The 27,377-nt window shown below is 39.1% G+C and overlaps 1 protein-coding gene across 1 annotated transcript in view; it reads left to right on the forward strand.

Annotated features, from left to right (window-relative positions):
- RORB (RAR related orphan receptor B) overlaps positions 1-20,807 on the forward strand; it is a 54,581-nt gene extending 33,774 nt beyond the window's left edge. Inside the window, exons 7-9 of the mRNA XM_040242392.1 lie at positions 990-1,100; positions 4,024-4,136; positions 14,623-20,807. Coding sequence (XP_040098326.1) covers positions 990-1,100; positions 4,024-4,136; positions 14,623-14,778 — 380 coding nt within the window. The 3' untranslated portion in view covers positions 14,779-20,807. The remainder of the gene's footprint in view (positions 1-989; positions 1,101-4,023; positions 4,137-14,622) is intronic.
- Positions 20,808-27,377: the final 6,570 nt, after the last annotated feature.

Raw genomic sequence — 27,377 nt, forward strand, 5'->3', positions numbered from 1 at the left:
ACCAGGGCCGGCAGGGTTTCCCTCCTGTAGCTGATACACATCCATGTCATCTCCAAAGCTAGATTTTCAAGAAAGGAGGAAAAACTTTGGCAAGCAACTTGGGTATATTTCCAGCTTCATAAAATAAACATTTACCAAGGATCAGTGTAGGGATGAAGCATTGTTTTGTGAGGATCCACAATGGCTAAGCACCTGACCTGCGAGTCGTTCATTAGAAGGTAAAAAGGAATGAATGTTTGCTCCTCAATCAAATTTCCAGGAAATTACAGGCACTTTATCTCCATTCTCTTAGTTTGAGCCCCATGGACATCCTACATCGCCAGTGACATCCTATAAGTGTCACTAAAAATGACAGCCCTTGGCCCATTATACATAATATTTTAGGTTTTCCATGAATGCTATCTCTGTACTAAAGGATCCTCAAATTGCTAATTTAAAATTTTTTAGTGGGAACTCATTTCAAATTTACAAGATTAGAGTGGGGTTATATAGTCCCAGTTGGATATTACAATGGGTGCACACTGTGTCTATCTGCCCTTCATTGGTAATTTTGACTTTCATCACCTAGTCAAGACATTGCCCACTTTTCTCACTCACAGTTATCACCAAATCACTTCTCAGGTTTTCCTGATGGTTCAGCAGGTGAAGAACCCACCTGCAAAGCAGGAGGCACAGGAGATGGGGCTTTGATCCCTGGGTTGGGAAGATTCCCCTGGAGAAGGGAATGGCTACCCACTTCAGCATTCTTGCCTGGAGAATCCCATGGACAGAGGAGCCTGGTGGGTTCATGGGGTCCCAAAGAGTCAGACACAACTGAGTGACTAAGCGCACAGCAGAGCACAAATCACTTCTTCTGGCTAGGAACTTGGAAATATTTTTTCTGTGTGCTTAGTATGCAAGACCTTGAATAATTTCTTGATTATGGGACTTTTTCTTACTGTTATACCATTCTACTCAAGTATTTTCACTTGATTTGCCTTCTTTTATAGGTTCTGATGACTTAGTGAATGAAGCTTTTGACTTTGCAAAGAATTTGTGTTCCTTGCAGCTGACTGAGGAAGAGATTGCTTTGTTCTCCTCTGCTGTTCTGATATCTCCAGGTAGGGAGGTCTGAGATACTTACCATTAAAAAAAAAACAAACCTGTTTTGCTATCTTTAACATGAATTGCACCTACCCAAGCAAAGGTTCTCTGGAGAAACTTTCAAAGAACTATATTTTCTTTAGCAAGCTTGTTATATTTTTGGACAATTCAAAGAAAAGTACCCTCACGTTAATTTGAATGATCCATTTTGTCTCAAATGCAAGAATAGGGTGTATGGTAAGGTTGACTCCGGATTCAGAAAAGCATCATCATTTCTCAAGGGATAAATGAAGACACACAGTGGCCTGAATTATAACTAAGTTCTATTTTGATTTTAAGAATAAAGGACACCAAAAAAATGTCCAATAAGGTGAGACTTAGAAATATACCTGAATGAACAAGCCAGCATAGGGATTAAAAAAAGTAAAACACATACTTTCTTTTCTTTAAATATCTGTTTCACTGGCCTTTCTATCCACATTACTGTTAGTGTTCTTACTTCAGGCAAATGCTGGTGCCTCTTTGTTGTTGTTTAAAGCAATATTAGAAGCTTTAAAAGGAGGTAAGGACAGCAGAGGAAAAAATGGCTCCTACTAAAGATTGGAAAAGGAAGAACCTCTGACATGGTGGTAGATCTATCACCAAGTATCTGGGTGACCTTAAACACTTGACCCCTCAGAATCTCAGTTTCCTCACCTGCAAAGAGGGTTGAGTTTCATAATAATAAAGACCCAGTCTAGCTCTGAAATGCAACAAACAGCGGAAAGTTTTCAAAGCAGGTAAGGTGTGACATTTATAGATCAAATAGCACTATAGTCATTGAAATTCTTTTTAAAAGCATGTACCAGTTTGAAACTGTGTAGAATCCTCATAAATGCATGGTTCCTTCGTCAACCAGAATGAAAAGTCAGAGCTGCTCATTCAGTCATCTGTTGGGTTAGATTTGAGGTCAAGGAGTAGCAGTGTCATTAACAGTTCTCCATAGAAAGAAAGACACATTCCTGGTCATTTTATGGTCAAGAGACTCATTCCTTCTATAAACCATTTATCTCTAGAGACTTGCTCTTTTCTCTTTTCTTACACCTAACACATTTTTCAGTGAGGCTGGAAGAAATTAATCTTCCTGGTGATGGGACTTGTTGACATATCACTCTAGCTATGTGTACCCATAATACAGCCTTTACACTTTGTATCTGGTAGACTTTATTACTTATTTTTTAATTTTTTAATGATTTTAAAAATTTGATTCTGTTTTTTATTACTTTATCAAAAATGGAAGTTAGTTATCAATTGGCATATTATTACTAACGGTTTCTTTTGTGGTTCTGTCTAAAATAAAGTTGTTCCTCCAAGCTTTTCCCCTTTTTTTTAACGCTAGAAGGTTTTCCAGACTTGGCAGCACAAAGATAAATGAAAGAAGTGACAAGAAAGATTTATTTCTGGTAGCAACCAAATGCCAAATAATTTTCCTCCTGCCATTTTCTCATTGCATTTGCTTCTTCCCATCAATTATAGTTCAGTAGAAGATTGAGCCTGCAGGTCTGTGATGAGGCAGGTGGTTTCACTCTGATTCCCACTTCCTCAAAGGAAGCAATACAAAATTCACTGTTCTTTTAGGTATGTGTGTGGCAAATCAGTAAATTCCTAGCAGCAAATATTTAAGACACAATATATCAAATCTAAACAATCCATGAAGATAATTTCCCCATTTGAAAGGCAAATGTGCTTCTTATGAGTGAAAAATCAGCTGAACTATGAGCCTTTTTCTAGGAAGAATATGCTAAAGCCATCAAATTCCAGAGTTTGGAAGCAAAGCATGAAGTTTAGCTTCTTCTACCTGGTGGGGAATCTTCCAGCCCTGCTCACAGACCCACACTCAGAGGCTTCTAGAAGCAACTCCAAGATACCATGTTTGCCACCTTGGCATAGTGCCATATTCAAAGAGGAAAGACAGTATTCCAGCCTGTGGAGGCTCCATCTCATGCCAGACCCACCCTTCCGCCCAGGTTCTTGCCATAATAGTTACTGTCTATTCAGCTCCGGATGGTTTAGGGAAGGGAGAAGCAGGGAAACTTAATGTATTCTGATTGACAATGGTCACTAAAGGTTTTTGTGCTCACTTACGTAAGGGTTTGCTTAACTGTTGGCTAGACTTGTCCCGACCCTGTCTAGGATTACGGAATCGAGTTTCTCACCTGACCTGAACTGTGCGCAGAAGGATCATGTGAAGTTCTTTTCCATGAGTATTTGTTCAGCATTTGGACACTCTGGGTGTCTCTTCACCGAAGTTTCAACCTAAGGCATTGATGCTGGACTGAATTTTGTCACCACGGTATAAAGCATCTGGGAAGAAAGAAGAACGAAATGAAAGACCAAAGAGAGGGAGGGCGGAAAGAAAAAAGAAAGTAGGAAAGGCTAAAGGAAAGGAGGGATTACCCTAGCCATTATTTAAATATTCAATATAGAAAAAGAGGACACAGGATTAATTTTTATGTTGATTCATGTTGATAGTATATAAAATATAACAGCTTATATAAAAGAAAGGAGATCCTGAATACCAAAAATGCTCCTTTACAATAGATTTTTTTCCCTTCTATAATTCATTTCTTTACAAATCATTAACTTACACTTTGAAAGAAAATCTAAGCATATGTCCAGGGAATGAGTTAGAGATGTAAACTGTCACAGACAGTAAGACACATGGAGTGTCTTTGAATCACTGTGTCCTTTCCTCCACCCTGATTTCCTGTAAGTGTTTTGTACATTACTGTCCTCATGGCATTACTTATAAACTATTTGTTTTAGAAAAATAATTGCATGTTTTCAGAAGCAATTTAGACTAATTTGAATTAGGTCTAAATCTCAGCACTTACATAGGTAGGTGAAATACAACGAAGCTTACCTTCTGTTCCCTTCCTACCCACCCTTTTCCTTTCTTAGACCGAGCCTGGCTGATAGAACCAAGGAAGGTCCAGAAGCTTCAGGAAAAAATCTATTTTGCACTTCAACATGTGATTCAGAAGAATCACCTGGATGATGAGACCTTGGCGAAGGTAGGTCCTCGGAGCACAGACCCCCTGTCACTGACAGAGCCCAGTGAGCAGAGGAGGGCTAGTCATATAAGGCAAGGGACATTTCTCATCAGCAACAAGGTCTGAAGTTTACCAAAGGTGGCATAAACTTCGAGTGTGCGTTTTAAAAGGGACACTGCTGCTGCTAAGTCACTTCCGTCGTGTCCGACTCTGTGCGACCCCATAGATGGCAGCCCACCAGGCTCCCCCGTCCCTGGGATTCTCCAGGCAAGAACACTGGAATGGGTCGCCATTTCCTCCTCCAATGCGTGAAAATGAAAAGTGAAAGTGAAGTCGTTTAGTCGTGTCTGACTCTTAGCGACCCTATAGACTGCAGCCCACCAGGCTCCTCCATCCATGAGATTTTCCAGGCAAGAGTCCTGGAGAAAGGGAACACTAGGAAACTATAATAAGTTGAGAGCATAATAACTTCTTAGTCAAGGATGATACTGATGGGTCTGAACCCCAGATAGAGGAAGACACATTATAGGAACTGAGGGTGCTTATCTGAAGAACAAAAGCAAGGAAACAAGTCTTCAAAAATCACATGTGAAGAAAGAGGAGACTTTGCGCCACTTGGGAGTCTGGTCTGGACAAAAGAATGGTTAGATTTTTATTCAAAATAAGGAAGAACTATAAAGTGATGAGAACTGCTGAACAGTTCCGCTGAATGGAGTGAGGTCCCTGTCATTGGTCAGATTCTTAGAGATTCTGCCTTGTTTCCTTTCAGATATGTTTTTAATGGCAGTCCTACCCAGAGTAGAAGATTAGACTGATGCCTTGTAAATTTTCCTTCAACACTAATCTCCTCACCTCTAATCTGGGATTCTTTCAAAATGAAATATCTCAAGGGCAGACTGCATGCACAGTGCTTTGCACTTCATTCACAATTCAACTTAATTAAAATAGTGATCCTTTAGAAGAATTCTGGAAAAAGTTATGTACCAACATAAAATGATCATAAGAGGAATAAGGAGTTTTCTAATGATATCTAGCATTATTTTAGATCCTAAATTATCTTAAATTTCTTAAGAATTGGAGTTTTTTTAGAGGTTGAGCAACTAAGAAGTGGAGCTTATCCTCAGTTAAAGATGACAGTTATCCGACTCTATATTTTTATCATTAAAACTCTCCCACTCTGCTCTTGAAGTTCTTTATTTTAAAAGGGGGTTGGGGACGGGGGCTCTGCTGAAGATACTATCAGATTTTACTTTGCACATACAGAGTACTACCATAAAAAACCTCCATGAGTTAAATATGCTGCTTCATTATGGTAACATTTTGCTAAAATTAACACATCACTAGGAAGAAAATTTCTACACCATAGAGTGATAGTTCTCTTTCATGTAACTTGTCACTTATCACATGGGCAAGGACAAATCCCATGCCCTTCATACCTCAATTTTCTCCCAGGTAAGAGCAAAACTTCAACATGCTTTCAGATACACTGGGCAGAAATGATGAGACTGTGGATATATGCTTCTGTCTCTCTAATTGCTGTGTAGCATGTATGCATAAATGCATCTGGTTAGTTAATGTTGGCAGGAAGAATGTTTCTTGCATTTGGATCCCCCAAAGACTTTAGTCCCCATATTTACCACCCTAAAATCCAGAGTTAGACAAAAACTATTTCACTTCAGGGGATCATCTTATCAGAAAACCATGGTTCTTTTGTCTGTAAAATGAAGATTATAATTTCTTACTCCTGTAGAGAAGTATAGGTTCAAATGAGATATATACACTGCATAAATTCTAACACACTGTGACATGGTGATTATTACTTCCCCAAGACAGTAACCCTTGTGCTTATACCATTTTCTACTACTTGGTTGGTATCCTGATGGTGATCTGAGGTATTTGGAGGTAGAAAGGAGACAGAAATTGAAGATGAAACATATGTAATAGCAAAAAAAAAAAAATTAAAACACCAAGTAAAGTCAGCTTAACTCTCCTTTTTCCATCTTTAGTGGGAAAGGTATACAATTATTTTATTTTTTAAGCATAATTAACATACAACATTATATTAGGCTTAGGTATAGAACATAATGATTCAATATTTGTATATGTTGTGAAGAGTCATGTCCAACTTACAAGGACTCAGACATGACGGAGCAACCGAACTGAACTGATATGTTGTGAAACGAACACCACAGTAAGTCTAGTTAAATCCATTCAGTTCTTTTCTTATGGAAAGAGAATGTTGTAAATCTGGAAATCAGAGAAAGTGTTAGAAAGGATAATTTGTTATACAAAATTCACTGGAGTCAAATGACAAAGCATTGCTTCCACTAGTCATGTGTGGGTATTGAGTTTCTGTGTGGACCTTTCGCTGTAATGGTCATCATTTGATAGGATGTTATGTGACCTAGGGGCTTCCCTGGTGGCTCAGAGGGTAAAGAATCTGCCCGCAATGCAGGAAACCCAGGTTCATTCCCTGGATCAGGAAGATTCCCTGGAGAAGGGAATGGCTACCCACTCCAGTATTCCTGCCTGGAGAATTCCATGGACAGGGAAGCCTGGTGGGCTACAGTCCATGGGGTCGCAAAGAGTCGAACATGACTGAGCAACTATCACTATGTGGACGAATGTGGAGGAAATGGAATGAGAATTGGGTTCTCATTTCTCCCTGCTCTGGACCATGTGGTCTTGCATAAGTCACTCCACTTGTCTAAGTCTCAGGGTCAAGTGTGTTGGGGAAAGGGAAGGCACAGGCAAGTCTCTTGAGTTCCTGACTGCCTTCATACTCTAAGGACAATGGCGCCATTGACATACAGGGACACCCGCTCGTCAAACCCACGCTCTCCAAAAGAAATAAACAGCTTTATTTAAATCCAGGGAGAACTATTCCACCATACCACAGATACTTTTCATATTTTCAGAAATTTTTTCTTTCCCCTTCATAGCCATGGAGCTCTTTTGCCTCCATGACACCCCTAAACGAGTGACCCCTCTGGGCAATTGGGCACACAGTATGAGGCTTATCTCCGGAGAACTACACATATGCAACTGCTGTATTCAAGTCCAGGGTTAGGGTTATAGTCTCAGTGAGTGGGGTGGATCTGCCTCTGTGCAAAAGACAAAGACTGTTAATACTGCCAGCCAGTTTGACTCTGAACAGGTGTAGCCGGCTTCAAGTGAGGTGCAGGGTTCAGACATAGTTATTAGATTTCATCTTGAACAAACTGTCTCCAAAACACTTTCTGCATGCCCACTTCCTGAAATTAAAGTTCAAGTAGCAATGCCTTATACTTTTGACCAAACTTGGACCTGGAGAGGATTTTAAATTCAGGAATTTTAATCCATTAACTAAAAGTTCTCAACCCCTGTGTGTTAATCAGTTTGTTTATTTTTTTGTTTGTTTGGGATAAAAATAAATAACCTAGTTTCCTCTTTTCATGATCATAATGATAATATGTATCATATATATAATGAACCATCAGCCAACTAGCTTAGTTATTCCGCACAAGTGACAACCTCTGTGTCTCGGTTTTCTTATTTGTAAAATGTGATTAAAGATAGCATTGATGTCATATGGTTATTTTGAGGACTGAATGAGATCAAATATAAGCATGATACATGATTCATAACCAATATGTAAATGCTGTTGTTGTAGCTGCTGTGGACAGAAGAAACTTTTTTCCCGCAGGGTAATGTTTTATCCAAGAAATGGGTATATTTGAACTAATCGTTGATGAATGCATACTGTTTCAAAGGATGGAAGTTAGAGGTTTAAGGAGGTGAAGTATGGCATTCCAAGTGATGGGGACAATGATATATATATAAGAAAGTATACGCTGTATGCAGACTATGAATAATAGTTAGATTTGGCTGGATCCAGGATTGGAGAAGTGAGGAAATGAGATAACACTGGTCACTCTCACTACAGCTCACAAAAGAAATACATGGAGAACATGGACATGTCAACCCACTCCAGTATTCTTGTCTGGAAAATCCCATAAACAGAGGAGCCTGGCAGGCCACAGTCCATGGAGTCACAAAGAGTCAGATACCACTGAGCAACTAAACATGTATATACATATATGGGCTTCTCTGGTGGCTCAGACAGTAGAGAATCTGACTGCTGGTTCAGGAAGATCCCCTAGAGAGGGGAATAGGTACCCACTCCAGTATTCTTGGAGAATTCCATGGACAGAGCCTGGAGGGCCACAGTCCATGGGTCACAAAGAGTCGGACATGACTGAGTGACTATCACTTACTATGTATATATATGTATATGTATGTATATATGTATATGCATATATACACATATATTTTTAAGCCCCATATGACTAGGGGAGGCAGCCCATCTGTTCTCTGGGCTTCACTTTTTTTTTTGTCTCCTAAATAAGGAGGTTGGACTGGATGATCGTTAAGGTCCCTTTAGTATAACATTCTTTGACTCTAGAAGAGAAAAACAAAGGTTCCTTCTAACATCTTCTTTTGCCTCCCAGTATTCAGTCCTGTGCAGTAGTTTTAAGGACTCTTTAGATGTTCTGCCACTACAGTAAGTGAATAAATAGATTTATCCAGGTCTTACAGATTCAAATGAGTACTCTATGCACCATCATACTGAATTTAGGGTGATATTCTAGTCCCAAAGCATACACTGTTTATAAACCCCACATCCAGGGGTCAGCATTCCTATCAGGCTTTCTGTTTCTGGCAGAACAACAAAACTATCCAACACAGAAAGGGGAATTTTTCTAATGTAGCAGTAGCAAGTTTCTAAATTAAAGCTTATATGAGGGAAGGTTTACACAGCCCTACTTTACAGTGTTAATAATTGAGATTTTTATCTGAAAGAAATCACTCCTAGTCACTCTCACTTTAGTAAGCACTATTAGGATACAGATTTAGGAAAAAAAAAAAAAAACAGCTGTGCTGACTCATAGATAGGGTCTATGGAGCAAGCAAACACTGATTGAGAGATCAGTGAGAACTGCCAAGGATCATTTACAATTATTTTCATTGCTGTCTCAGTAAGATCAAAAGAGACTATGTCATGATTAATAATGGGATGTTTACGCCTGAAGCCTGCTTATTCTTTGTGCAGGACACTAGATGTCACATTAGAATTCCTAGCAGGTGGGCCTGGGATTCATCGGTTTAATCTTGAACAGCACAGTCTGTCCAGTCACCACTTGAGTCCCTGCTCAGATGATGTGGCCTCGTGGTCTGAGCCTCCCCGTACTCTTTCGTATTTAGTTAGGAATTTGTTTTATATTTACTTTTTCTGTACTTTCTTAAACTACAACATATGAGCAGAAAGTTCTTAACTTGTTAGTGTTCAGCTCAATGAATCATCACGCAGTTAACATACCAGTGTAACCGCTGCCCAGGTTAAGACCAGGCACCCCAGAAGCCCTGCTCAGGTTTCGCCAAGTAGGATATACCCTGTAAAATAATGCAAGAAGAGGCAAGATTACAGAAAACAGTTCAACAGATCATCCAAGATTTCTAATTCCAAGTCAATTCTCAAGAAATAGCTTTCTTAGGGAATAGTTTTCTACTTCAACCTACATGTATAATGAGTGCGTATTGTGTGCCAGAGGCAGGGGAGGGAGCAAAAAATAATACAGAGTCTTGGCCCGTGAGTGGTTTCCTTGAGGAATCCCTGAGAGAGATCAGATTATTTCAACTCATGTTAGTCATTTATAGTTTGCTGGCATACACTATAGGTCCCACACCCAGAAATGTTAGGGATTGTCTGTCAGACTAATAGTCTATAAGAAGAAGAGAGGTGTTCTTTGTTTGTTTGTTTTCTGGCTATTCCACAAGACATTCAGTATCTTAGTTCCCTGACCAAGGATGGAACCTGTGCCCCCTTCCATGGAAGCTCTGAGCCTTAAACCACTGGACCACCAGCGAAGTTCCAGAAGAGAGGTTTTGATGTTACTCCCCACTTATGAAGTTGCAAGTTGATGTATTGGTTAGGACTCTTGAGTTACAAGGAACAAGAACCAACTCCTGCTAGGAAAAGCAAGAAGAAAATAATAAAACTAATGGAGAGAAATCTCATGGAACCTAAGGTCAGAAATCTAGCCCTCATTCAGGAAATGCTGGGACAAGAAATTGGGAAGACTTCAGAATTCTTAATCCCACAAGTTTCTCTCTCTTTAGGTATCTGCTTTTTTCTTCTCCCTCTCTGAATACCAGTTTTCTCTGCTTCCTTGGTCTTGGTGAAATAGGGCTAGCTCTTAGCTCCTTAGGTCACTAGAAAGTAATTTAGAAAGTACATTTAGAAAGTAATTCGCTGGCTCTCTGTCTGATTCCAGATTCCAATCCTAGCTGAAGCAAGTGTCCACTTCCACTTTAGTCAGCCATTCCCAGAGTAGAGAAAACATCCCATACAGCATGGATGTCAGGATGGAGTAAGGATGGTGGAAGAGGGCTGTGCCCTGAACAGATACCTCAAATTCAGTGCTGGAAGTCTAGGCCAAATATCTTGATTTAGCTAAACAAAAATTCCAAAAAGAGTGAATGGAGAAGACGAATGGATGGTAGCCTCACTGTATATTTCCTGCCTTTATCAGTGCTTCTGTGGTTTCTTCTGCTTTAATCAAGCCATTGTTGACTTCCTGCTTCATGTAGGAAGGCATCATGATGGCCTAAAAGCTCACATGATCTCTAGTGTTCACCTTTGCATGTTCCATTTTTTCAACATCAAATGTGCCAATTATAAAATTATGGGTTTTCTCATAAAACCACCCTCTGGAAAGAAGCATAGGATTATTATCTATTCTCAAGCAGCTATTTTTCTTCTTATAGGCCCCTGTAGGTATAAGCTAAAGCTTCTTTCTTACAAGAAATGTTTATCATAAGAGAGTGAGATGAGTAAATGAGTGTGAAAATGACTTTTTCTAGACCCTCTGTCTACTCCTGCCATGGGGATTATTTAAACATGATGAAATCTCATGATGATTTGAAATCAACTACCCCTTCCATCTCCAAGTGCTTCTAGATCACCACCCCAGCTATTTAAAAAGTTGTTGAGCCTTCAACTACTGCTGAGGCTTCTCTGAGCTCCTTTTGACATGGGGGTTTTCCAGTTGCAGTACAGCTGAGTTTCCCAGCTGAGTAATATCTTCTCAACCCAGGGTTTGAACCCACTTCTCCTGTATCTTCTGCATCGGCAGGAGGATTCTTAACTACTGAGCCTCCTGGGGAAACCTCAACACACAATATGTGTGTGTGTTCTCAGTCACCTGTCATGCCCGACTCTTTGCATCCCCATGGACTATAGCCCACCAGGCTCCTCTGTCTGTGGGATTATCCTGGCAAGAATGCTGGAGTGAGTTGCCATTTCCTCCTCCAGGGGATCTTCCTGACCCAGGGATCAAACCTGCATCTCCTGTGTCTCCTGTATTGCAGATAGATTCTTTACTGCTGAGCCATCTAGGAAGCAAACAGACAATAAATAGAGAATCGATTTTGGTTGCTTGTTTAGGGGCTAAGCTGGTTTCTTGTCCTCCGTGTTATTTGGCTGAACAAACATGACCTTGACTATTTCTCTCCTTGAGGGAAGCATTACTGTCATAGATGGCTTGTATTGACTCACTTAACCCTCACAACAACTCTCTGAGGTAGGGACTGTCATAATTGTCATCTGACAGATAAGGAAGCTGATAGGTTAAGTGACTTGTCCAAGCTCATACAACTGTAAAGAGCAAGTCAGGGATTCAAATGCAGGCTCATTGAAAGCCCATATTTTTATCACTAGACTAATCCTCTTTATGTAGTATTTGTGTTTCATAGGGAACTCAAGAAATTTCATTACTTGTCTCTCACCAAACTAATAGAACCAAGCAAATGAAACCTTCCCTCTCTAGATATGATCATTTCTTATCAGCCTCCAGAAAAGAAGCTAACTTGACACTCAGTTACCAGGACTATTTCTTATATGATAAAGAATTTGTCTGTCACTTTTTAAAAAACAGCTGTAAATTTATAAGATTTGAATCTCTTAACAGTTCTTCTCAAAGTCTATTCTATGGACCCAGTGCACCAGTATCCTCAGGATATGTATTTCAAACATGAAATCTGAGCTCCACATCTAGGTTTCATGAAACAGAATCCCTACAAGTGGATTGCAGTAATCTGCATTTTTAGGAAGCACCCCAGCAATTCTTGTGTACACCAAAGATTGACAAGCATTACAGAGTTGCATCTGGGTGTTTTAGGAACTCTGCACACCATCAGTTCAACTGCAGATGATTATAGAAAGCTTTCAAAGCCTCTGCATTCAGTAGCTATTTCAGGGAGAATTGTAATGTGCAAGAAGTTTTCCGAAATTGTTACAGTCTCCTTCTGTGTGAACCAGCTGGTTAAGAAAGCTTGAATAATTTCCCAAGGGACTCTAGTTAGTGGACATTTGTACACTCTTTACCTACGAAAATATAGAAAAGACACTGCTTTCCACCAGGATTCAAATCAAATCTTTCAGAATGGGATTCTGATCATCTTTCTTAAAGAGACCGTGAGACCTAGCATAACCTGACTATGCAGGCTCCCCAGCTTTATCCTTGAACATTCTCACCCACTGCTCCAGGGACACTGAACTTTTAGTTCTAATACCGCCTATGATCCTGGAACATATTATGTACCCCCGAGCCCCAGCATCTGGTTAGCTCTCTCTCCCTTCAGAGCCCAGCTTAAATGGTCCTTTCTCAGAAGTGCCTGCCTTAAGGAAGTCAGAGCATCCTATTATGTACCACTCATCCTAGCATCGTTCCTCCATGGCACTCGCCACAGTTTTTCAGTCTGCTATTGACTGTGTGGTCATAGTCATCTGTCTTCCCACATAGGTTATAAGCAATAACACTACTGTTTTGTGAATTCTGGTGTCTAGTAGAAGTGTCTGCCACCAGTTTAAGTACCTCACAATGTTGAAAAGTCCTGATTCTTAGTCTAAAACTTAACATCCATTCTGTAAAGATTCTACAGTTTTTTTTTTTCATTTCTATCCCTGTGATTAAATAGCAGTGAACTGAAAATTCTGAACCCCAGACTCCTTTGTGTGTTCTAGATCCCTTTAATGAATATGTCAACAGCTCTAATCCTGGTGCTATTTTTAAATGACTCATAGTGTGGTTATATAGTCATTAGTTGTTAAAAGGAAAGTTAATGAAAGAGTGGAAATTTCTGATTTTGAAAAGTCACAAAGTAACTAATTATCTATTTCCTCCTTTACTTCAAAGGCTGAAATGATTTCTTATTATTGAATAGAGTAGGGAGAGCAGTGAGCCTAATTGGTGATTAGATGGGTTTATTTTATTTCATCATTGCTTTCAAGTGTACCTTTGGTCAACTATATGAACTATCAAGCTTATCTTTTGTAAAAGTATTATCTATATGAGAGTATTTCTTATTCCCACAGTAATCTGATCACAATGATACTTGGTTTTAGGCAATTTTGACACTAAATGATGGATTCTAAGTGTTTCAGAATTATAAGTGTGTTAAAAGCTAGAATTGTCCAGAACCTGATGACATATATAGCATTAAACAAACTGTGAGTATTTTAAATTATTAAAACACTGTCTTCTAGGTATTTAAATTTAAAAAATTATATCTTACATGATACTAACATATCAAAACCTAACACTTATAAGTGGATGTTCTCAAAAAAAAATAATAATAAGTGGATGTTCTCGCATGACTTTTTAAAACACCTCCCCAAGGAAGCTGAGTGCCAGTGACCTCCCAAATTCTCCCTTAATTAAATATAGGTTTCATTTTATGCATTAAAGTGGGAAAGGATTAGAGAGATAGTGGCAAGCTAGTGACCTGGACAGCAGAGCAGTCCAGACCATTGTGAATTACACCTCATATGATTGATGTTATACCTTTCTAACACTGTCATCTTCCAAAACGAAAAATCTGATATTCATGTTATAAAAATCTATGGAAAATGGTATTCATGTTATAAATCTATGGGAAATGGTAGATAAGGATATTAGCTAATTGTGTTTCATGCCTACAGTATTCTTAGCACTTTCATATTAATTTCATCACTTGGTTTATACAACAACTCAATGAAATAGATGCCACAAGTAAGTCCATTTTACAAATGAGAAAACTGAGACATAGAGGGTGTCACAGACATATAGCCATTTAGCTACTTTAGAACCAGGATTCCAACTTAGTCAGCCTGCCAGCCAGCACCTCCTCCTAATGATTAGACTAAACTCCCTTCCATACATACTTTCTATAAGAACAATGAACTAGGAAGCTTGGTCCTGCTTTCTTTCCTGCTCTTTATTTTCTCTTTAGAGAGTGGGGGAGGAAGGTGTTTTGTTTTGTTTTGTTTTGTTCTAAAGGAGAAGCTGAAAGTGAGCCTTCTTTCTTTTTGAACATCTTTTTCCAAAGTCGGTTCCCTTCATCTGGGGCCAGGGAGGACACTGATTCAGGAGACAGAGCACTAATGAGCTTCCCTCTTTGTCTCCTTCCCTGTCTCTCCACTCTGCAGCTAATAGCCAAGATACCAACCATCACAGCAGTTTGCAACTTGCACGGGGAGAAGCTGCAGGTATTTAAGCAATCGCATCCAGACATAGTGAATACACTCTTTCCTCCGTTATACAAGGAGCTCTTTAATCCTGACTGTGCCACCGTCTGCAAATGAAGGCGACAAGCGAACTGTCTCATAGTCGTGGAATGCATCACCATTAAGACAAAAGCAATGTGTTCATGAAGACTTAAGGAAAATGTCACTACTGCAACATTAGGAATGTCCTGCACTTAATAGAATTATTTTTCACCGCTACAGTTTGAAGAATGTAAATATGCACCTGAGTGGGGCTCTTTTATTTGTTTGTTTGTTTTTGAAATGACCATAAATATACAAATATAGGACACTGGGTGTTATCTTTTTTTAATTTTATTCAGGTATGTTTGGGGAAACAACTGTTTATAGAATTTTATTGTAGATATATACAAGAACAGAGCAGTACTTTACATGATTACTTTTCCTGTTGATTGTTCAAATATAATTTAAGAAAATTCCACTTAATAGGCTTACTGATTTCTATGTTTTTAGATAGGCGATGCATGTATAAATTTGTAGCTGTCTTGGAAAGCACTGTGCAGGTATGTGATAAGTATATAATATCTGAGAATATTATATATGACTATTACTTATACACACACATGCACTGTGGCTTAAAATATCATACCTACTAGCAAAGGAGGTTCAGTCAGGCGCTCTTACGTTATTTACCTTCTGTGTTATATGTTACCTTTATGTTAGACAATCAGGATTTTGTTTTTTCAGCCAGAGTTTTCATCTGCAGTTAATAGCAGAATGGTATCAATTCAGAAATAAGTTGATAAAGGAATAAATATAACGCATGACCTCTGTAGAAAAACTCTGTTTCGATCAATGACATCAAAGCCTTGTCAAAATGGTACATATTGAAAAAAAAAATTAACTATTTGGAGCCATTTTCCTGTTTTAAGAATTAGGCCACAGAAAACATTGTGGAGTCCAGGGCCTTTTGACCAAACAACAGATATTTCCTATTTTTCATCAGGACACAAAAACCACCTTTTTTTCTTTGAATTTCAAGTTGTGAGAGAAACTTGATTTTGGTGCTTATTGTATCAACAGAGAAATACAGTCGGTAGATTATGACCACCAGCAATTTTTTCTAAAAAAAACTGGAGTAAAAGAGTAAATCAGAACCCAGGGTCCTTATACCATTTCATGTAAACATTTTTATCTCTTTTGCAAAGAAGTAGAAAGAGAATATACAAAGCAAAGAAGTAGTTCTTTATGTTCATTCTCTTTAATAAGTTTGTTAGAAAAAAAGGAGCAATAAATAAAGGGGGAGGCAGGATTTTCTATGTTCTTTTAGTCTGGGACCTCTAATTTTTTAAACTCCAAAATGCCATATTATAAAAATATAGTAAAACCTTGATAGATTAGAATAAAAAGATCTGTGTTATTCTACAGAATGAATGCACCCCCAAAGCCAAAACTATTTCTGGTGCCGTTTGAAACTGCATCATCCATCTACCCTGGGGTTATTCTTTTAGCAAGTTTTAAAAGTACAGAATGCCAGAGTTGAGATCAGGATTAGACAACTTCGATTTCCTAATACAAGATCTCACTTCTCCACTTGCCCTCCAATCAAAGTGATCACCAGAAAAACATAAATTCCAAGGAGCTTGTTCTGCCTGTGTTCTGGAGGCCTTGTGCCTTTAGTCTCATTTGGTCCCAAACGAGAGTTTTTAAAAGGGATCTAGAGAGGAGCTTTGTGTATAAGACAGGGAAAATTATGGTCTGTAAGTGTAGCCTGGCCATCAACTCATGAAGACCTGCCCTTATCTTGTCTAATACACACACAGACACACACACACACACACAAATGCACACCTGCTTTGTGAAGTTTCCATCAGTGGAAACTGATTTTTTTTAATCTTATGCTCTCCTGAAGCTGGATGGTTGACAGTCGTCTCCATGATGCCACGGCACTGCTCACTGATGATCAAACAGTAGTGTTCATCTTGTCTTTTAGAAAACAGAGCATTTTCCCACCTCATGATTGATGAATTCCAAACCAATGGAGAAAAAAAGGCTTTAAAATAATGAATCCCTTTCTCAACTACTGTTATATTCAATTAATTTAACTACACTGAACCAAATTACCTTCAGTGTCTGAGAAGACAGCTGTAGACTGCTTATTATGCTGCTACAGGGACTCAATTCTTTTTGGTGTAAATGTCACTCCTGTTAGCTCTTTGTATAAAGAATTAATTCCAAGAGTCATATTTCCTTCTAATGGAAAGATTACTTTACTGATTGCTAGGAAAACAGGGTAATGGAAGGCACTCAATTAAACCAAGCTGTTTCCAAATGCAATGTATGTTTTATGATTGGCTTGTGATAGGCAATGCTTAATGTGTCTACTTGGCGTTTCCCTTTGAGCTTTGAACTTATGTCAAACTTTGCTTTCATTGTTCAGTTGGACTAGTGTTTCCTATTGTCAGCCTGTAATTCCTGCTCAGTTGCAAAGGGAACCATTTGTTTCCTCCAATTTACCTTAGAGGATTTAAATTGACTCAATTGATGAAGTGGCTGAGAATTTTCCCTCCCTTGTCCCATGGGTGATGTAGGAAAAAGATTGTTCCCCACACTGCCTCAGGAGGTCCTGGATTTGAATTTGTGTTGTTTCCACTGGTGCAATCATTTCACTGGGACGGCATGAACCTTTTGAAGCTAGGGGACAGGAAACAGCTAACAACTGAACCAGAACAAAACAGTGGAAACCAGTACGCGATCAGCCCCTTGCAGTTGAGAAAAGAGATTTCCAATTTTTGCCACAGTCGCCAAATCTGTCCCTTGAAAGACAGCCAAGTCATGTGTTCAGTGGTAACAAAGTACCTTTAAAAGCTGCCCTTTGAATGTCTCCTGTGACTACCTCTGGAGGTATTTTGAAATTTTGGTTAACAACTTTCTTGACCACATGCAACCTTTGTCCCTTCCCCATGAAGACTCACAAGTGTTTGCAACACATTCATAATAAGGTGGGCACTGGAAGAAAGGACCCAGGATCTGTACTTTCCACGTCATGCTTCGTAAATGACAATCACTGCTTGATGCAGATGTTGCACTGTATCCACTCAGGGATGTTTTGTTTTGTTTTGTTTTTTAAAAAAAAAAGGTACACCAAGAAGGAGGGGGACAAACAGGAAAATGACAACAAAATGTAAACGGCACAAATTAAATATGCCAGCGAGAGAACCACTCTGACAAGGCTTTCAGACCAATGAGGGGTAACTTCATGCTGTAAGCTGAATTTACGTCTATGTTTGGACTTGCTGAAAAATTGCTCATGAGTAACAACTTAGCTTCATTTTCTAAAATCTCCTAAGAGTCAAATGATCCAGTTGCCCCGTTTATAGGAATATGTATCTCCCAGAGAACCCAGGCTTCCTATATAAGTCCTACCACTTGACAAGGGCGGCGACTTGTGGTCTGTGAAAAGAAAGGCAAGTTTTGGAGAGAACATAGGAGAATAAGGAATTCCACATCTGGCCTAACATCTCATCTCAAGCCCAACTGTCTGTGACTCTGGTCCTCTTTGTATTCCTTTTTCTGCAGCTCTTTTACCCCCCAAAGATTGAAAACTGAGGGTGGAGATGTAGTTGACAAACATACCCTTTCTGGATTTCCCCTGTTTTAAAAGTGTCTTCAGGACTCTGAACCACTGGGTAGGTAAAAACAGACAATACAGAGGTCTCTTAGGTAATCAGATTTCTTTGATTGAATCTAAGAGACTCTGGATATTAACAGTAGGTTCCAGGAGGCATTAGTTCATGTCCTATCACAGCTGCCTGCTCCACACACAACTTCCCAGAAGTCAAGCTAAACTGCTTGTAGAAAACCTTGCACATGCATAGTCAATTCACGCTCACTCTCTCCAGTCCCATGTGTACCAGACTTGACTGCAAAAGCAATTCTTATGTCCCAAGGACACAACTTAACAGCTTTTTTCAAAGCCATCAATCAGATGCAAATTATGTCAGTTTTGTTCTATATTCTGTTTCCCTTTATCATAGAAGCAAGGAAAAATTCTACTGCTATTGGAAATTAGAAGAAATAACATTTTCCTGATTCCTTTCTCTCTTGATGGTACTACAAGTAGCAGTAAGTTCAGACAAGGGCATCTGTGCCCTGACAGAACCACCGTTTAAGAGAACAGCAATAACTTGAAAGTGTGCATCTGTAGTGACGGTTTGCACAGAGTCCCCTCTAACGAGAGCGGAAGTCCCACCATCTGCTTTAGATGAAATGGTATTTGATTTTCTGTTCCCAACTGCTAATCCAAACAGCAATCTGATATGGGCAGCCACGTGTGTCTTTAGACAAGAGTTGGCATCCTTTTGGGGTTGTTGGTAGGGGAGTATCTCAGGACCAGAGAAACATGTTTGTTTAAAGCTAAGTTTAAAAATTCAACAGTCTAAGAGGGCCAGGGAGTTGATGCAAATGAGTGAAGCAGTCTGGTGGGAAGCTAGCAAGGAAATGCCCCAGTGAAAAGGGGCATCCACGAGTCAGCTAAAGCTGAAATATTGCTAAAGTTTCTAAATCTTATGCAATCTCTTGAGTCGTAAATGTCAGTTGATTCAAGGCTTAGTGCAGACCAAACAAACATGTCTCGGGGCAGAAGGTGGTCACAGCCCCTGGAAATCCAATCTTGGGGCCTATCTGACTGGAGCAAGTCTGACCAGATACAACTCTGGGTGACATTAGAGTCAGGGGTTCAGGGGCAAGAGGTCTTGCTCTTCTGACACTTAATTTGGTTTCCATATTTGACTAGAGGATATAGTAAGAGGTCAGCTTTACAAATGACAAATCTGAAAATGAAAATAATTTCATGATGGCTTATAAAAGACACTGTTTTGCCCAAACTTTCAGCTTCATAGAGTCAGGTGATTAGATTTCTTGCCACTTTCTGTTTCTGAAAGTCCAATGCACAATTTTTATGCTTTTGAGTCTTGGTGTGTTTCTTTAAATGTGCGGTTTCATAATCTGCAAGTTCTTATTTTTCCCTTGGTTGTGTCTAAAGAATTTATTCCACAGTCACAATAACGTAGTCCTCCATTGTTCTGAAGTGAGGGACCATGGATTTTTTTGCAGCGAATAGGGGTTGTCTGTTTGTGCACTTTTTTCCTTAGCTGTTGAAATTCCTCCGAAGCGAATTGGCCATAGTAATCTTTGCCTCCTGCATGACTGTAAGCACGACCTCCAGTGGAGCAGACAGAGCAGCTCAGTGATTGTTCTTACGGCCAAAAATAAAGCACAAGTTTACTGCGATTGAATAAACCCAGTTGGGGGAAGCGCAGGGGATGTGCACCCTCACTGGGCAGCGTGATCCTTCTGCTAAACCATACTCTTCAGGCAGTGGCTGATGGAGGCCATATACCTGCCTGGGTCATGACTGAACACAGACACACACTAGGTATGTCAGAGAAGCTCCGGACCACACCCCCAAGCACGGTACCGTCTGCTTCATCTGATTCACACACACACACACACACACACACACACACACACACACACAGGAATGAAAACTACACCTATAGAAAATTGAGTATGTATTGTAGAAATGTAGAGGAAAATAAAAATATTTTTTCAGATGTAATTACTTTTAATATATGCTTGTGGAAGGTCTAATATGATGTATGCTGTCTCTGTAATTTTTGCTGTAAATAACCCGAGACAGTGAATACACTGATTTTTCTATGTCTCTGTTTAAGCATAAGACTTTGTAATGATTTTTTAGAGGGGGAAAAACCAACACAGAGCGAATATGTACTTGCTTCCTTTCTGCGTGTTACGTACTTCTCAGAAACTGGTTGTAATGGTTTAAGCATCTTGATGGGTCATTGGTGTTAAGTGTATGCTTCCTTTTGTAAGACAGCTGAGAAAGGGACAGGGCTGTCAATTAAATCTGCTCCAAAGAATCTGTATTAAGATTTCCCTAAGACTTGTAAACCCTATCTGAACCAGACAACATGAAAAAGGAAAGTTTTTTAAAAAAGAAAAAAAAATGTTGCCTGAGTAAGTCCTCTTTCCTTGTAGCAAATGGCTTAGTCCATATCCTTTCTGCACGGAATAGCTTAAGGAAAACAAACTTTGCTTTCTGATGAACAAAATATTTTTGTACACATTTATTTCGTATTAATAACCTAAGGTCAGATCACTCATTCGCTGAAGCCATAACTGACCTTTACCAAATAAATGTTGTCAAGAACCTGGGGGAGGGTGGGGGGGAGACTGAGAGGGAGGAAAGTTGAAGGTGTCATGAGCTGTAACAACACAGGCAGGAGCAAGTCTGATGAGTCTGATGCTTTTCCTGCATCCCAAACACAATTTTAAAAGGCTAATATTTTATGATGATTGATTTATAATAAAAAAAAGATATTTAGATTTAAATGAGACTTTCCAATATTTTTGAAATCCCTGACAATAATTCCTTGCTTTTAGGACTGAGAGAAATAATTTTCATGTACTTCCAACATTCAGAGATTTAATGTTTTTACCTGAGCTCCAGCCCACACGTGTCAAGTAGAGAGCAGAGGTCTGAGTCCTCCAGCGTTGAAACCATGTGGTTTGGGGCTTGGCTGTACCTACCAGCCACCACTGCACCTGGAATGTGCAGCTTGCATCTCTTACTAGCACGCGTGTCATTGCTAGCAACGCATACAACCTGCATTGCCAGACTATGTAAAATAAAAGTATTCACTCTAAAAAGCATAATATTCTTTTTTTTTTTAAGAAATAATGCCTCCTAGAGGCTTTGATTTTTCTGGAGCTTAACTTACATTATTACATGCATTATTATTGGCTGATAGGGGCAAAAGGCAAACTACAAATAAACCCAGTGACATATGTAGTTTTAAAATCTACAGTTTTCTGATCTCTCTCTCCTTGTTTAATACGTAAGCCCTAATTTCTGTGTATGTGAGTAAAACTGCAGCCTGAGTCATTTAGGAAGTAAGCATTGAGTTTTTTTATTATAAATATACTAGAATAAAACAGCACTCCCTAACAATTAAAAAAAAGAGTTTTATATTACTTTAGAATGTAATAGGTTTTTGTCCTTATTTTATGTCCTGTAAATTATTAGTTGAATACTGTTAGCATTCCCTGGATAATGCACACATGATTTCTGAATGTTTTCTGTAAATGACAATCAATGTTTATGAAGTTCCCTCCTTTAATGCTGAACAAAATTAAAAGAAGAAAAAGGAACAAAGTCTGGCCTCATTATTTTCTTTTTCTCACACAGGAAACAAGGAGGCTGTAAAGTAGATAGATAGATTTGGCTTTGAAAATATTATTCCATGGGTTCCAACTTACAAAATTGCCCTTTTTTCCAGTAAATATTGGGTGATTTTTTTTTTCCTGGAAAGTCTTGTGTCCTCATGGACCTAGCCTGAGTTAGAAATGCTCATTGAGAAAAGAGCCAGGCTTCATTCTAGCCAAACAGCTTACCAAGTTGCAATTAAAATGAGAACACCACCTCTCGAAGATAGCAACTAAAATAATGCTAATAGCCCTACTTTTCTAGAACTTTTATAAAACGAAGCCCCAGCTAGCTAAGTCATAAGCAACTCCTTTGCTGTTGAAATGTTATAGCACATTTGAAATAGATGAAAGTTTTCAGATAATAATTAATAGTTAAGCCTCTCATCTGATTTTTTTTTTAAGCAAAGCATCACCAAAATCAATGCTCACCAACATAGGAATGCTCTGATTCTTATTTGAAACTGTAGTAAGAAGTGATTGAGGCTAATCCCAGACTCACAATAATGTTTTTTAAAAAGCAGTTCTAAGAGACGACAGCGATTTTTCAGGTGCTTGGAAGCTGTTGCAGGTTGTGGTCCCTAGAGCTGGCATGTTCTGAGAAATGTAGTTTAAAGCAAGATTTAATAGATTTTAAAACTAGAACCACTGGCCCATATGATAGGATAAGCATCAGAAAGCCTTTCTTCTATAGAGTCTCTCCCAACTTCAGTCTGTGAAATCAGCAGAAACCCTTGAAATATGTATGTTTCAAGACATCCAGATCCCCTGTGGGAATCTTAACTCAAGATCATCACAGATTTCTTGAAACAGAGAAACACACTGATGTTGTCCCTTGGTTTCTAATCAAGTCTTCAAGTGACTAATTAGAGACATCAAATATATTAACACAACCTATCCCAGGCTCATGTCAATTGTCACCAACAATAGATCATAGAATTCTAACTATAAAATCATCTCGAGTTTTGTTAGAAACCTAGATTTAAGCAGGATTGAAACACAAGACGAAATTTACTATTTTTAAAATTGAGGTTGGATCATATAAGATGATGATTATTAACCTTTGATAGCATTACTAAAATTATGAATTAAGCCCTTTTTGTGCTCAAAGCTTTGTTTCATTCATAGATCCTCTTTTTTATTTAAAAGTAAGAACTGGCAGCATGTTTCCATAATCACACCAAGAACGAGGCATTTCAGGTATCAGAGAAGTAGCCAGGGTTTGGCCTCATACTCCCAAGTAGCAACAGCTCCTTGACCCAAATAAAGATGAGGCAGAAGTGAAGCAAACCCTTTACTGTCATCTTGGTAGAGAGGTGTCTCAAATTACCAAACTATGCTATAAAAGTTTTATTTGTTTTCTAAATTTGAACTAGCTAAGCTTAACTAGTTAAGAAACTACAGAATTCTTGATGGCTGTGCCTCACAGATCTTAAGTCTCCCGTGTTCATGGAGTAGAATATGGCATAGTGTAAGAATTCAGTAAATGTGGAAACTATGCATTGGAGTTCATTCTCCTTTTGTAATTTTAGCTGCCCAATGGTCTATCCTCCTGTCATCTCACTGGATCTTTCCAGCAGAAGCACAAGATACAGACATGCTTTTTACCATAAGCAGTAAGAGGGAAACAGTAGCCCATTGTCAAAGAGCAGTGGAAAGCTCTTTCCCTTCCTTTCCTCAAAGATTTAACCAAAAGCGGATGTCAGAGGTTAGACTTAATTTTCTAGACTTTTCACAGAAGACTCAGCTAGGCAGGAAGCAGAGAGACCAGGGAGACATAAAAGCCTGGACTAGGAATATTCCTCTCAAATCTCAGTTTGGTTTCATCAAATCACAAAGTCTCATCAATAAGAACAGAATCTGGAGAACTGATGAATTCTTGAGCTATGTCACTGTACAAATAGGAAATTTTAGAGAAGATACTGCTTTTTAAGAGATGGAACCCATTATAGCTGTAATCATGTGTTCCTGTTGCAGCAGTCACAATAGGCCAAATGTCATCTTAGATGTCATCTTAATCACTGGATACTTTGCATGTGGCCAGAGATGAGGGGAGCAAGAGAGAGCTTGCAGGATTACACAGGAGGTTGGATGGGCCAGGACTGTACACATTCCATGAATCAGAATTAACCCCACAGCATCACATAATAGGAAAGGTTAAGGGAAATGCAGTCTACCTGTGTGCCCATGGGGAAAGGGAGAAACCCTCGGCAGTTCTGACACAAATGTGAAAGGAATCCACGGAAGTCTCTAACCTGATTTCCTATGAGATACTGCAACAAACATTCATTCAACGAATATTCATTTCCACTAATGTATGCCAGGCACGATGCGCTGGGAATATAATTGTGAAGTATGATAGATATAGACTCTGCCTTATGGAATCTATGCCCTAGGTCCAAGAAAGGTGCTTATATAAGAGGGCAAAAACATAACACAAATAACTATAAAAGATAAACTTTATTACAACTGTTATACTAGCTACAGGAGCCAATACCCTACTTGTATATTAAACATGAACCAAGAGAAGGAAAGTTATGACCAACCTAGACAGCATATTCAAAAGCAGAGACATTACTTTGTCAACAAAGGTCCGTCTAGTTAAGGCTATGGTTTTTCCAGTGGGCATGTATAGATGTGAGAGTTGGACTATGAAGAAAGCTGAGCGCTGAAGAATTGATGCTTTTGAACTGGGTGTTGCAGAAGACTCTTGAGAGTTCCTTGGACTGAAAGGAGATCCAACCACTCCATTCTGAAGGAGATCAGCCCTGGGATTTCTTTGGAAGGAATGATGCTAAAGCTGAAACTCCAGTATTTTGGCTACCTCATGCGAAGAGTTGACTCATTGGAAAAGACTCTGATGCTGGGAGGGATTGGGGGCATGAGGAGAAGGGGACAACAGAGGATGAGATGGCTGGATGGCATCACTACTCGATGGACATGAGTTTGGGTGAACTCCGGGAGTTGGTGATAGACAGGGAGGCCTGGCATGCTGCAATTCATGGGGTCGCAAAGAGTCAGACACGACTGAGCAACTGAACTGAACTGAAGAGAATTATAACACTTTTTCATAGCCAGCTAAAAATATTTAACCAGGAGGATGGAGAATGGAATTAATCATCACTTTAGAGCTCCAAGTAGCAGCAGAAGGGATTTACCAAATGGCAGGGAAGTTTTCCTGGAGCTGTACTCCCTACTGAGCTATCATGTGGTATCATCAAGGATTTGTTAACAACTTCCTTCTCTGAACTTTCCATCCTTACCACACTTCACAAATCTGAAGCCCTGCAGTTCTCTAACATGCTCAAGTAAAATGCCATTTGACCTTTCCCTTTGGGAAGATAAAACATTTTTAAGGTGGGATGGAATTGACTGACAGTTGGGGTAGGTTAGAGGGGAAAGCAAAGTCAGGAAAGATTTTCTTCAAATAAATAGTAACTCTCATGACCCTCAATCTAAAGAAATTTGAAATGCCACACCTACACCATTGGTCAGGGAACTTTTGTTCATTACATAGTGAAATTCCCTGTGTACATACTAGACAGATTATATGAAAATATGATGTGTGTAGAAACTTGATTTTTTTTTTTTTGGAGGATCTTAAGCACAAGAAAGGGGGGTCTTGTACTTAAAGCCATTGAGCCCTAGATGTTTCTAGTTTTCAAAGTCATAATAATATTATCTATTAAAATAATTCCTCCCCTCAAATAACCTTTTGGCACATATCTAAATTCTACATCGGGATTTCCTAGTGGCTCAGTAAAGCCACTACCTGCAATAAAAGCATCTGCCTGCAATGCAAGAGACCTGGGTTCAATCCCTGGGTCAGGAAGATCCCTTGGAGAAGAGAATGGCAACTCACTCCAGTATTCTTGCCTGGAGAATTCCATGGACAGAGGAGCCTGGCAGGGTACAGACTATGGGGTCACAAAGAGTCAAACACTACTGAGCGACTACCACTTGCACTGTCACTTAATTCTATATGATCCAAATGAAATAATATCTTCATCTTTACTGATTCTTTCCATTAAAACTAATTATTTCAGCATAATAAAAAAAAAAGGGGAGGTCTCTCTGAGATCTCTCACTAAATTCTCCTCTCCAATACACTGTTCCTCCCTGAAATTAGGAATTAAATTCTTAAAAGTACTCTCTATGAACCTGTGGAGATTCAACTCTCAGATAGCTAAATGGCACTATTCTGTGGAAAATACTCTGATATTTCACAGCAGAATTTAAATCTCTTATCTGGACAGGTTCAAGGTAGCAGTAGGATTGTACTTTCTAATTCCCATTCCAGATGCTATCTAGACACTTTCATCCAACTTCCAGCTTTTACTTCATTCACACATCCATTCCCCTTCACCCTGACAAGAATAAATTCCCGTCTCATTGCCCTCAATGGACTATGCAGTAAAACTCTTTAAAAATAGACTCTTCAAAGAAAGAGCTCAGACATTTGCTCAAAACAAGCAGTAAATCTTTTTCACACTAGTTTTTCACAAAGATTGTATTAACTATTTTTCTGCTTGTCCCCAAAAATCAGGGATAACAGTTTCCAAATGCAAGGCATTGTGATCAAATGTAAAAGAAAAATTTGAGAGGCAAAGCAGAAAGAGAGGTGAGCTCAGGCGCTACATCCCAGAATCATGTCCCTTTCCCTCATCCGTTCAACAAATATCGAGTGCTTTGTCACTGTCGTCATGTTTGGTCGCTCACTCATGTCCACCTCTTTGCGATCCCATGGACTGTATGTAGCCCACCAGGCTTCTCTATCCATGGGATTCTCCAGGCAAGAATACTGGAGTGGGTTGCCATTCTCTTCTCCATGGGATCTTTCCAACCCAGGAATTGAACCTGGGTCTCTTACATTGCAGGCAGATTGTTTACTATCTGGGCCAGACAGGGAAGCCCTTTGAGTGCTTATTATATGCTAAGTATTTTATCAGATCTAAAGTATAGAAAGATGATTAACATGGCCCCTATCCTTGAGGTTTTCATAGTGTAGAAAGACTGGCAGACCAGCAAACAAATGCAGTGACACACATCAAAAGAGGTGTTTAGAGAGAGGATTTTGGTGACTGTAAAGGAGGAGAAATGAAATCAATTAATATTTGGAAATAGCTGTGGGAGCAAAATGAAAAACAATGTCATCTGAACTGAGCCTTGAAGGATGATGAGATATTCTTCTGGAGAAAGAGTATTTCTAGTAGTGGAAGAAGCATATACAAAAAGAGAGAGAGATGTCTAGTATATGGAGCAACTGGCAGCTGTATTCCAAGTATTACCCTCAGACATGTTTTGTTTGGTTTATACTTAATTAGGAAATTCCATGTGAAATTAGACTCTCCAGATTCTTTTATAAAAAAACAGAAGATCTGGCAATAATATTCCCACATTCTCACATGGAA

Source organism: Oryx dammah, unplaced genomic scaffold, assembly GCF_014754425.2.
Source record: "Oryx dammah isolate SB20612 unplaced genomic scaffold, SCBI_Odam_1.1 HiC_scaffold_1, whole genome shotgun sequence".
Taxonomy (NCBI): Eukaryota; Metazoa; Chordata; class Mammalia; order Artiodactyla; family Bovidae; genus Oryx; species Oryx dammah.